The sequence below is a fragment of the Chiloscyllium plagiosum genome, chromosome 6 (assembly GCF_004010195.1).
Source record: "Chiloscyllium plagiosum isolate BGI_BamShark_2017 chromosome 6, ASM401019v2, whole genome shotgun sequence".
In the NCBI taxonomy this organism is placed as follows: Eukaryota; Metazoa; Chordata; class Chondrichthyes; order Orectolobiformes; family Hemiscylliidae; genus Chiloscyllium; species Chiloscyllium plagiosum.
In genome coordinates this window covers 2,027,236-2,040,322 of record NC_057715.1, presented here as the reverse complement: position 1 = coordinate 2,040,322, position 13,087 = coordinate 2,027,236, and the positions used below count along the sequence as shown (strand labels likewise).

At 40.8% G+C, this 13,087-nt stretch overlaps 1 protein-coding gene across 3 annotated transcripts in view; it reads left to right on the top strand.

Annotated features, from left to right (window-relative positions):
• The window catches only part of tdrd3 (tudor domain containing 3), a 143,112-nt gene that overhangs the window by 44,051 nt on the left and 85,974 nt on the right, over positions 1-13,087 (top strand). For all 3 annotated transcript variants that reach the window (XM_043691162.1, XM_043691163.1, XM_043691164.1), the window contains exons 8-9: positions 309-455; positions 12,073-12,232. In XM_043691162.1, the coding sequence (XP_043547097.1) occupies positions 309-455; positions 12,073-12,232 (307 nt within the window). The remainder of the gene's footprint in view (positions 1-308; positions 456-12,072; positions 12,233-13,087) is intronic.

The following is a 13,087-nucleotide window of genomic DNA, read 5'->3' as shown; positions in this document are numbered from 1 at the left end:
CCCACCGACATTGGAAACTCAGTTTATTCAGGATAAGTTACATTCATAGAACTCAGCAACTCTGACAACATTACCGTTGATGAATGTTGCTTCTTTAGCTAAACGTGTTCTATTTACAGAAATAAGTTTGAGCCTGCATTTTATCATCTGTAGTTGTGAAGAAATGCGTGCACTTCACTGCTTTATTAGGCAAAATTTACAATACAAGTGGAATAATTTTGAATCTGTTCAGATCCCTGCACTTAAATCAATAAGGTCACAAGCAATAGATTTTGATAATTTGCCAATTTTTTTTTCTTAAAACCAAGGCAAAGATATTTGGTGGAGGAAGCAATGTCCGGAGCAATTTGAATTCGAGTGGTGCAGGCACCAAGAACAAGGATCCTTTCCAGAAAAATAGAGAGGAAAAGTATACAAAGGCAGATGGGAAACCTGAAGGAGTATATCGAGAATTGGTAAGCTTTTAGGGTTTATGTAAAATAATGCATTTACTTCAGTTTTTTTCCTTGTATTGATGGTGTTAATGTAATAATGCAATGACAATTCCTGTCAAACTGGGACTCTGAACCACTTGAGTATACTTAGAAATTCAGTGATCAGTATTCATAGAGTAAATTCCCGAGGAGTAGAATTTCATAATTGTAAACTGGTTGAATGGCTTAGAAAATGAAGTTGGTCAAGGTTTTAAAGTGTGTTTTGATAATTCATTATTTGCTGGAATTTATACAGTGAAGGCACTGCAGTTAACTGTGGACATGCATATATTAGGGGTAAAATAATTGACTTGGATTCATTTTCCCCCCAGTTAACGTCCATCGTTTTGTACATGTGTATATAATAGCTTGAATGGATGGGGTACACTCATTTATGTTGTTGCTACACTTCAGAGCATGAATTTTGTCAAATCTAAACTAATTTTGAAAAAAATCCACATTTTTTTTGTTTTTATTTTCTATAAATTTGATTCCAAGACTTCATGTTATTACAGCAACTTTTGTTTTAACTGGCACCTTCTCAACTGGCATTCTTGATAAACTAAACTGGCAAAAAGAAAAACGTCGTTGTGATATACAGCGATGTCTGAATATTTATGCTCTGAATAAAGTGTCATAGTGATGTGTATATACCCTGAATTACTTTTCTATTATTTTCTGTGTATATTTACATTGACTTTAGGGGGTGTGTTAATGTTTTACCTCGTTTTTTTTTAAAGGATGTTGAGGTCATGAAGCTTGACTTGGTCAGGGTTTATTGCAGTTATGCGGACCTCTTGGTTATTCATAATACTTGAACAACCGGCACACTCCTGGCCATGGGAGCTGGTTAATAAAATATTTGCTATAATACAGATGCTTGTAAAGGGAGTGTCCCAACCATTTTGGTCTCTGTAAAACTTAATTAAGAATGAAGAGAACCAAGTGCAATTTACTTGCTAGTTGTCTGAGAGTTCTTCATTGGTGGCTTGATTATATCACTCTTGCCATGTTCCTGGTAATGCTTTTGACGTGGAGCTACATTGAAACTTCACAAAAGGTGTAATTTACAACACACATTGTTGTTATTTGTGAAAAACCTACTTAACTATTCGTTTGGATTTTACAATTGATATTAAACCAACTGCAGAAAGTAAAAAGGGGAAATGGCTTTGATTCATCTTATTTTTAAGTGTCCATTATCACTGTTCCTAATTATAGGAGCGGCACGGTGGCACAGTGGTTAGCACTGCTACCTCACAGCTGCCTCACAGCACCAGAGACCTGGGTTCAATTCCCGCCTCAGGCGACTGACTGTGTGGAGTTTGCACGTTCTCCCCGTGTCTGCGTGGGTTTCCTCCGGGTGCTCCGGTTTCCTCCCNNNGTAAATGTAGGGGTATGGGTGGGTTTCGCTTCGGCGGGTCGGTGTGGACTTGTTGGGCCGAAGGGCCTGTTTCCACACTGTAATCTAATCTAATCTAATTATAGTCAATTTTCTCCCAAAATTGACATTAATCTCAGAAATTGCTGGAGAAACTTAAGGTGGTGATAGTCGTACAGTATGGAAACAAACCGAACCTTTGGTCCAACTTGTCTATGCCAACCAGGTTTCCCAAACTCAATTAGTCCCTGCGTTTGGCCCATATCCGTCTAAACCCTTTCTATTCACATACCTGTCCAAATGTCTTTTAAATCCGGTCACAAAATGGAAATTTTCTACAGATAGTACTTTTTACCAAGAGCAATAGATATTTTGAAATCTTCTCAACAATCACGCTCAGTTTTTAAAACTGTGCATGGCTGTGCAGGTTGGATGGAGAGCCCACAGGATATATAGGGTTATAAAAGTAGGGTTGGGGAGAAGAGGAGGGAAGGAGAGGTGGGATGCTGTTCAGAAGGTCAGTGTAGACTTGATGGGCCAAATGGTCTGCCCCCACACTGTAGGCATTCCAGGATTCTTATACAATTTTGTAACTGTTCGTGCTTGTATCATTTCCTTAGGTAGTTCGTTCCATAAACCCACCACCATGTATGCGAAAAAGTTGCCCCTCTGGTCCCTTTTAAATCTTTCCCCTTAAACCTGTGCCCTCTACTTTTGAGCTTCTCTACCCTAGTGAAAAGACCTTCTGTATGCTCCTCATGATTTTATAAACCTCTATAATGTCACCCCTCAGCCTCCAATGCTCCAGGAAAATAGCCCTAGCCCATTCACCCTCTCCCTATAGCTCAAATCCTTCAATTCTGGTAATATCCTTGTAAATCCTCTTGCACCCTTTTCAATTTAATAACATGCTTCCTTTACAGGGTGACCAGAATTGTACACAGTACTCCCAAAATGGCCTCACCAATGTCTGGCAGCATCTGGGAAGAGAAAACAGAGTTAATGTTCTAAGTCTGATGACTTTTCATCAGAATGGCAATTTGTTTTTGTTGTAAATCTCCAGTTCTGCAGTTGTTTGTTTTGTTTTATTTATAGACGTTAAGCTCATTCGCCTATTACTAACTGTTTTCTTCATCCCACTTTTTTTATCGTGGGTAATGTTTTCTATTTTGCAACTCATGAATGCCATTCGCCACCTTGTAAAACCACAGGATTTAGACTGGCAATGGATTTGTCAGCTCTTAGTCCCAGTTTGTTTAGAAAATTATTTGGATTATTCTTAAATTCCCACTACATCCCAACAAGTGTTTTGTGGGGTTTTTTCTGAATAGAGATGCAATAATTAGCTAAGTGCTTCTCCCTTTCCTTATTCTGAATGGTCTGAAGGTGGATAAATCACTTGGACTGGATGGACTACACATCAGAATTCCAAGAGAGATAGCTGAAGAGATAGTGGAGGTGTTAGTGGTGATCATTCAGGAATCACTGGAGTCAGGTAGGGTCCTAGAGGACTGGAAAATTGCTAGCATAACATCCCTGTTTAAAAAAGGAGTAAGGCAAAAGACAGGAAATTACAGATTGATTAGCCTAACCTCGGCCGTGGATAATACCCTGGAATCCATCGTGAAGGATGAGATTTCTGAATACTTTGGAAGTGTTTGGTAAATAGGGCAAAGTCAGCATGGTTTCATCAAGGGGAAGTCATGCCGACAAATCTGCTAGAATTCTTTGAGGAAGTAACTAGCAGGATGGACTAAGGAGAGCCAATAGATGTTATACACCTAGAGTTCAATGTGCCATGCAGTCCTTTCTGGATATAAGTTGCTTGCTGCGCTGGAAGGTTTGGTTTCAGACGTTTTGTCACCATACTAGGTAATATCATCAGTGAGCCTCCGGTGAAGCATCAGTGGTATAGCCTGCTTTTTATTTGTTTAGGTTTCCTTGGATTGGTTATGTCATCTCCTGTTCTTTTTCTCAAGTGGTGATAAATGGGATCCAAGTCAATGTGTTTCTGAGAGTTCCGGTTGGAATGCCATGCTTCTCGGAATTCTTGCGCGTCCCTGTTTGGCTCATCATAGAATGACGTGGTGTCCTTCCTCATCTGTCTGTTAGAATACTAGTGAGAGAGTGGGTCATGTCTTTTTATGACTAGTTGATGTTCATGTATCCTGGTGGCTAGTTTTCTTTGTTTGTCCAATGTAGTGTTAGTACGTTACTGAGTAAGATAAGGGCCCATGGTGTGAGAAGCAAGGTGCTAGTGTGGACTGAAGCTTGGCTATCTGACAAAGCAGGGAGTGGGGGTAAAAGTGTCCGTCTGAGGATGGCAGCTAGTGACTAGTGGTGTCCAGCAAGACTGTTGGGACCACAACTTTTCACTTCATACTCTAACTATCTAGATGAAGGAACAGATGGCATTCTGGCTAAATTTACAGATGGTACAAAGATAGGTAGAGGGGCAGGTAGCATTGAGGAGGTAGAGAGGCTGAAGAAAGATTTGCACACGTTAGGAGAGTGGGCAAAGAAGTGGCGGATGGAGTCCAACATGAGAAAGTGTGAGATCATGCACTTTGGGAGGAAGAGTAGAGGCATGGACTCTTTACTAAATGGGGAGAAAATTCAGAAGTCTGAAATGCATAGAGACTTGGGAGTTCTAGTCCAGGATTCTCTCGAGGTAAACTTGCAGGTTGAGTCAGTAGTTAAGAAGACAAATGCAACGATGGCATTTATTTTGAGAGGACTTGAATTTAAAACAGGGATGTACTTGAGACTTTGTAAGGCTCTGGTCAGACCACATTTGGAGTATTCTGTGCAGTTTTGAGCCCTGCATATCAAGAAAAGTTTGCTGGCCCTGGAGCAAGTTCACAGGAGGTTCATGTGAATGGTCCCAGAAATGAAAAGCTCAATATGTGAGGGACATTTCAGGACTCTGGGTCTATACTCAATGGAGTTTAGAAGGATGATGGTGGGTATCTAATTGAAACATACAGAATACTGAATGGCCTGGACAGAGCAGATAATGGGACGATGTTTCCATTGGTAGGAAGAGACTAGGACCCAGGGCACAGCCTCAGAATAAAGGGATGACCTTTCAAATAGAGTTAAGGAGAAATTTCTTCAGTCAGAGAATGGTGAATGTATAGAATTGCCACAGAAAGCTGTGAAGGCCAGGTCATTGAGTTTATTTAAGACTGAAATTCTTGAGTATCAAGGATGACAGGAAGAAAGTGGGGGAAAGGAGTTAAGAAACTTAAACTTAGAAGCCATGATTGAATTGTGGAGCAGATTTGATGGGCTGAATGGTCTATTTTCTGCTCCTGTCTTATTGTCTTTGCAATTTTTCCTGCTCTGCCTTCAAAAAGTTATTTTGGCTAATCTCTTGAGAACAAAATTAATGGTGTTTTCATTCCTGGGGGCTATTTTGTTACCAAGTTATGAACTTAATACGGCACAATTTTTGATCAAAAATAGGATGTGTCTGATGACTTGCAGTACTAACCAAGAGCACTGTCTTGAATGAATTCTGTGAAATTATCTTCCATGCCTGACTCTAAATTTGTTTCCACTGGCCAGGAGCGTGTTAGAATAGACATGTATAAAATCTCAAAGTTATTGATGAGGGTTTCATAAGCAGATGAGCGAATGCAGGAGTAGATTCAGGCAGATTTGTGAAGATGGAAATAAGTCGAGTTACTGATAGTACAGATATGGAGTCAGTCACCTTGAGTCAAATATATCAAGGTTATAAGTTTTGGACAGGGATGGAGTTGATGGCAAGGAAGTGGCGTTTGTGACAGGACAATGAGTTATTTTCCCAATCTTAAATTTGATGTTTCTGCTCATCCAGTACACCCTTGTGGAGAAACAGTCTGATGCTTTCGGTCATGGGGCTGTCAAGAGATGTAGAGCTATGTGGTTATATACCTGATTTTCTGGGCGGTTTTTTGGACTATTTTACCTACCTATAACACATGCAAAAGAGGCATGGGTGAAAAGTAGAAACTTGAGTAGGTAATTCTCTGGCAATCATTAGCTGTGTACAATGGGTTGTGGTGTGTCCAGTTTGATCCAGCTGGACATCAATTTGAATCAGGTGTTAATGTTTAAGGGTTTCTCATGATTATGTTGTTCTGAGTGCTAGACATCACACATTTGGAAGTTATTGTTGAAGGAGCCTTGGTGAGTAATTGATTGTAGTTCACCTTCTCTTGCAGGATATACACTGCTGTCAGTGTGCGTTGATGATGGTGAAGGGAATGAACGTTGAAGGTGGTGGTTACGGTACCAGTCAAGATGTCTGCTTTGTTCTAGGCAGTGTTAAGCTACTTGAATATTGTTGGAGCAGCACCCATGCAGACAAGGAGAAAGTGTGCCATTATGCCTGGCTTGTCCCTTTTTAGATGGTAGATAGGCACTGGAGAACCAGGGGGTGAGTTAATTGCTGCAGAGTTCTGAGCCTCTGGCCTGCTGTTGTGGATCCAGTACTTATGTGGCTGATCAGTAGTAATCTTTGTGAAGGCTTCGCTGATACCAGTACCGTTGAATGTCAAAGGACAGTGGTTAGATTCTCCCTTGTTTGATATGGCCATTTCTTGATATTTGATTTAATTGACTATTGTCACGTGTACCGAGATAAATGCTGTTTTGGGTGCAAACCAGACAAATCATACCTCACGGTAGTGAAATAGAATGCAGAATATAGTGTTACAACTACAGAGAAGGTGTAGAGAAAGATCAACTTATAATATGAAGGGTCTGTTCATTAGTCTGGTAACAGCAGGGAAGAAGCTGATCCTAAATCTGTTAGTATGTGTTTTCAAACGTTGGAACTTCTGCCTGATGGAAGAGAATATGACTGGGATGGGAGGGACCTTTGATTATGTTGGCTGCTTTCCCAAGGCAATGCAGACTAAGTCAATGGAGGGAAGGCTGGTTTTTGTGATGAACTGGGTATCAGTTGCAACACTCTCTAATTTCTTGTGGTGTTGGCAGACCAATTGCCAGATCAAACTGTGATCCATCCGATAGGATGTTTTCGACAGTGCATCTATAAAATTGGCAAGAGACATTGTGGACATGCAAAATTTTCTTATCCTCCTCAGGAAGTAGAGGCATTGGTGTACTTTCCTGACTGTAACGTTGATGTGGATGGACCAGGATAGATCATTAGCAGTGTGAATGTTAATTGCCACTGCTCAGCCCAAGCCCAGATGCTGTTCAGGCCTTGCGACATAAGAATGTGGACTGACTCAATTTCTGAAGAGTTGCAAATGATGCTGAACATTGCACGGTCATCAGCAAATATCCTCATTTCAGGCATGACAGATAATGATGAAACTGATGAAAATGATTAGGCCTAGGTATCATGACAACAGATGACAGTTTCCTGGTGCTTACTGTTGAGTCCAATTTTGCTTGAGCTACTTGATGCCACACTCAGTCAAATGCTGAGTTGATATTGCGGGCAGCCATTCTTGTTTCTGGGGTTCAGCTCTTCTATCTATATTCAGACGAAGTCTGAGATCAGGACCTGAGTGGAACTGTTACAGACCAAACTGTCAGTAAGAATGTTATTCTTTTGCAAGTGCTACTTGATAGCTGTGACGAATGTATGGCATTAAGAAGTGTGTTTGGTTCTTTTCAAATGAAGTGTTTGAGACAGAGGTGCTGAGCATTCAGCTTCATGTCAGGTAAGCAGGTTGTGAGGTCTCGTGGTTTTATTATTAGAAGTTGGAACAATCAAGGCAGTCTGAATGGTGGAGTCAAGCTGCCACAGAATCAGAATTTTTTAAAATTTTAGCTTTCAGTAACAGTTGCTGGGGTCTTGAAGCTGGCTGTGGAAGTTCTTACTCCCCACTCTGTTGGAACTAAAAGCTAGGGTTCTTTTCCTGCTGCTAGAATTGCATGTGAGACAATCTACAGGTAGTTTTTCTAATCATGAATTGATTATAATGCAACTGATGAATTGTGGACGTTTTGCATAATCTGAAATTTCTGCTGAACGGGTAGAGCGGGTTTTACATAGCGCAATTTTCTGTAGCGTGAAATTGCAGAGGAACACAACAGATGCATTATAGAAGAACAATCTGTATTTTACTGATGAAAGGCTCTGGCCCGAAACATCGATTCTCCTGTTGCTCAGGTTCTGCCAGGCCTCCTGTGCTTTTCCAGCAACACACACACACTCGACACCAGTCTTGTAGCTGTATTGGAACAGCTTGGCCGAGGGCATGACTAGTTCTGGAGCTTGAGTCTTCACTGCCTTTGCAGGAACTTTGTCAATGTCAAAGGCTTTACATTATCTGAAGCCTACTGGCATTTCTTGATCTAACATGGCATGAATCAAACTGGCACTTTTGATGCTGAGGACATGAGGAGGGGGAGGAGGCCACTTTATAAACACCTGGATGTGGCATCTGTGACACACTGCTATCCTACCTTCACCTGTCTCATTCATTTAATTCAATCTTGCGTATTTGATCATCGACATTTTTGGTAAAATTGATCATTTTAACTCCGTTATTTTCGAAGTAAGTTAACTTAAATGTTAGCTTGCAATTTAGCCTAGAAGCTCATCTTATCTTGTAGCATCCATTTTTCTCCTGTTCCCTCCATGTTGCTGTTACATTGCTTCAGAGAGATATAAGCAAAGATTACATACAAAAAAAGTACTTCACCCAACAAAAGTGTGTGCAGTGTTTGCTTGTGCCAGATTTATGGAAATAATAACTAAATGACACACTCAGATATTTGCAAATAAGTGATACAGTGCATGTGCAACTTTATGCCAAGTGTTTACTACTACTCCCAATTTTTTGAATCATGAAGCAGTTCATGCTGAAACGCTATAACACTCAGGCTGCAAAGTGGACAATAAAGTGTATTCCACAAAAGTGTGGGACAGGTTCCACTTTTAATAAGAGAGGCCTAACCACTTGCTTTGTCATTTTTGTGGCATTACCTTCATCCATCCTCCAAAGATCACCAGGTGTTGAATCAAGGGAGCCGTTGGCAGCAGAGTAACAGAGCTGTGTGCTGGCTTGAGCCCAGGACTCATCCACTGCTGTCTACTTTCTTTTTCTTTTTACCTTTTTTTTTATTTCTTCTGTTTTTTCGTTCATTTTGTCTTTTTGTTTGCGGCGGATTAATCGGTGGTGGTGGCACACTGGCTCCTCCCCGTGGTGGCAGCAGCAGCAAGAACATTGTCCTGGCATTTGGGGTCAGCAATGGCCACAAAGCACCTCAAGCAATTGGAGGTAGTGGCAACAAAGTTATCAAGATGGCAGTGCCTGTAAGGCATTAGCTTGGAGGAGGGTGGTTGGAGTGGGACTCTTGGTGAGGCAGCAGCATCATCCTGGCCTGGCAGTGGAGCCAGAACTCCTGGTTGCAGTAGGCCCAGAGTGGGGCTATCTGGTTTTGGCGAGATGGTGGCAGCAGCATAGTATGCCTGGAACGTAGATTGCAGGCATCATTGAGGCAACAACAGATCTACAGATCCTGATTGTGGTGACAACAGGCCCAGCGAGGGGTCTCCTGGTTATCGGCAAGATGATGGAAGCAGCTCCTGGTTGCGGTAGGCCCGGAGCCAGAGACTCCTGGTTACGGGGGGTGAGCGTGGGTTCAGTACAGGAACTGGCATTGATGGCAGCGAAGTGGGCCCAGTGGCAAAGTGGTCGTGACTCCTATATTGATAGGTCTGGTGCAGGTGGCGGCGAGACAGTGGAAGAGGGGTGGAGGTGCAGGTATTGTTGGTGTGTCAGCTGAGGATTCTTATTATTATTCATTTACGGGATGTGGGGAGTGCTGGCTAGGCCAACATTTACTGTCCATCCCTTATTTCCCAGAAGATCTTTTGAGTCAACCACATTGCTGTGGACCGGGAGTCACATGTAGGCCAGACTAGGTAAGGAAAACCAGTTTCTTTTGCTAAAGGACATTAGTGAACCAGATGGGATTTCTCTGACAAAAGACAGTGGTTTCATGGTCAGCAGTAGACTCTTAATTCCACATTTTTATTGAATTCACATACCACCATCTGCTTTGGCTCGATTCAAACCTGGGTTCCCTGAACATTGTGGGTCTCTGGATTAATAGTGTAGCAATAATGCCATCCCTTCCCCAAAAATATACTCTTTCAAATACATCCTGTTGTTACTAAGCTGTTCAAAGGGTGCTGGATTGTGGTGACAGTTGAAGCTTTCCCTTGTTTTTTACTGTATTATTCACTGTAAAAGGCAACTGACAATCATTCAGTTCAGTTCAATTCAATTCAATTCATCAGTAATCAGAGACTCATGGAGTCTTCTGGAGTGAGAGCGGTTCAGAAGCTAGGTAACCTACATTATATGGTTGACTTTCTGAATCTTCCAAAACCAACATGCCATTTGTAGTACAACCCAAATTTAGTATTTACAAAAAGCTGCACTAGTTTTCTGCCTGTAGAGTGCTGATAATTATTTGCCTCTTGATGAATTAAATTAGCTTGAAATTTTATCTGAAATCAGGCTTTGAAATATAATGCTTTATCATTTATTGAATATGAAAATAGAAAATTATTCCTGTGTCTGATGCTGAGTGACAATCCTGTTTTCTTCATTAACCTAGCCATGTTACTGTGCCTGTAGTTGAGATGCTGTAAGGCGTGGGGAATTGGAACTTGCTTGCAACAGTGATTTTTGGATGCGGCACTCAAAACATTTCATAATACTGTGGTGAGCAAAGGCCTAAAAATGTAACATGATTTTGTACTTTTGGTCCCTGTGCATTTGAGCATTGGTTTGAAATTGATCAGGATTAATTTCAGAGAATCCTTTTACACATAGAGCTGAAGTAATGCCAGTGCCCCAACTGCATATGTGAAAGAACGCTTTCAGAGAAGTAATAACAACCGAAATCAGTGAATGGTGAACATAGCCTCTTATTCAGCATTCACAGCACAAGTTTGAGGCAGCAGTAGAATTCTAAACTACGGTCTTACAGGAGACCTTTTTATACACAGTTCTTACATATATTAAAATTCCATTAATATGGTGTTATACTTTTTATCTCTCGTACACAAAGGTTTGTAGGGCTTCTGTCCTGGGAGACAGGAGATGGGTTAAAACATGTTCTAAGTGCTGGCTGCTACTTGTGAAGGGATGTCTGTCTGGGCTGCTTGCATACTTAGAATGTGTTGTTAGTCCTTTTTGTTTTTTTAGGTTAGTAAATATTAGTAAAATGCTAGGTCTATATGATGTAAGTAAGTTAAAAATTGCTCCTATATGTAAAAAAAAAACATAAAGGATATTAAACTAATTACCTTAGCTGGGTTGTGAGATTTATTTACTATTTGCCAGTATAAATTCCATTCATTCATGCAATTTCATAAAGGACCGTTTTGTCAGTTAGTTTCTTAAAGGGATAAGGACCCAGTTAAAAGATATTTAACAGGTACTTAATCTGCTCAGATCCAGGAAATGGTTGGTATGGGTTGATTAATTTTATAATGTTTTGTGGAGACTTAGTAGAGATGGTATTTTTCTGTATGCTACACTGATTCAGAGATAAATACTGTTTGTAGCAAAAGTAATACAAACTTGTAGTTTATAACAAAATGTAGTAATGGGTTTGAAAGGGATTTTGAGTTTGGATACTACATAACCATGGTTTTATGAATGAATGAATTATGAAACCATGTTATAGTAAATAACAGGTTAGTAAAGGGTTATGAATGAATAAACAGGAACCTGGTATTAATGAATTTGGCGAGCTGGTGAGTGAGTTAATAAAGGTAACCTATAATATGATATCTTATAACATAATATCTCACATAGAGCTAAGTGCCAGTGCCACAAGTGCAGGTGTGAAAGAACTCTTTCACAGACATTCTTTTGGAAAAAATGTCAGTTTCTGTTCCTTTAAAAATTGACATACATTGGTTTGATTAATTCTTTCCAGAGGAGATGCTAATATCAAAAGGAGGATTGAAATCTATTCAAGAATAGTAATTGATAATACAGCTGCAGTGTAATAAAATGCTGTCCAGCATTTCTATGTTGAGCATTAATGACCAAAAGTATATGTAAAAGCAAAATACTCCAGATGTTGGACGTCTGAAATAAAAACATAAAATTGTGATTCTGTGAAAATGCTGGAGCAACTCAGCAGGACGTTACAATAGTGCAGCATCTGTGGAAAAATAAAGAATGCTTCAGGTCTTTAAAGCAGTCTTTTCTATTGTAGGTTGATGAGCGAGCTTTACAGAACATAACTGAAATGGGTTTCAGCAAAGAAGAAGCAAGACAGGCCCTAATGGATCACAGCAATAATTTGGAAAATGCATTAAACTTCCTTATCAACAGCAACAAAGCACCACCAGCAATGCATAATCCACCTGCAAGAGGTAAAATCTGCATTATTGTGTACATGTATATATGTAAAAATAGCTGAAATGTAATTTGAGGCGACTGAATCTTCGTCAATAGCAGCAGCATCCCTTTATAAAATGTTTTTTGTTTCATTTCTACTTCAAAAATGATGCATCCTCATCAAATCTAGTTCTAGCCCTAAAGATATACATCGATATCAATGCTCACATGGCAGCATAAGGATGAGAATTGAATTTTTAAAACTGAAGAATTAGTTTATAAACTATCCCAAGTCTTGGTTAATCTTGGGAAGAGCTCTGATCAAGCCATATCTTTTTAAACCATCGCTACTTTTGGTCACTAAATCTTGAAGGAATCCTTCTGATGCTACAGAGAAGAGCTATGAGCTGGATCCCACAAGTCTGAGTTTGGAGGGTAGATTGGAGGGTCTTGAGTTTCAGTATTGGAGAGTTATATATGAATTGTAAATAAAGCCTCCCAGGAGGACCAGTTCCACCACAGAACACACCAGATGGCCTCCTCCTTTAGAGACCGCAATTTCCCTTCCCATGTGATTATAGATGCCCTCCAACGCATCTCGTCCACATCCCGCACCTCCATCCTCAGATCCCACCCCTCCAACCGTAACAAGGACACAACCTCCTGGTGCTCACCTTCCACCCTACCAACCTTTGCATAAACCACATCATCCAACGACATTTCCGCCACCTCCAAACGGACGCCACCACAAGGGGATATGTTTCCCTCCCCACCCCTTTCCACCTTCCGCAAAGACCATTCCCTCCGTGACTACCTGGTCAGGTCCACGACCCCCCCCCAACAACCCACCCTCCCTTCCTGGCACCTTCCCCTGCCACCACAGGAATTGC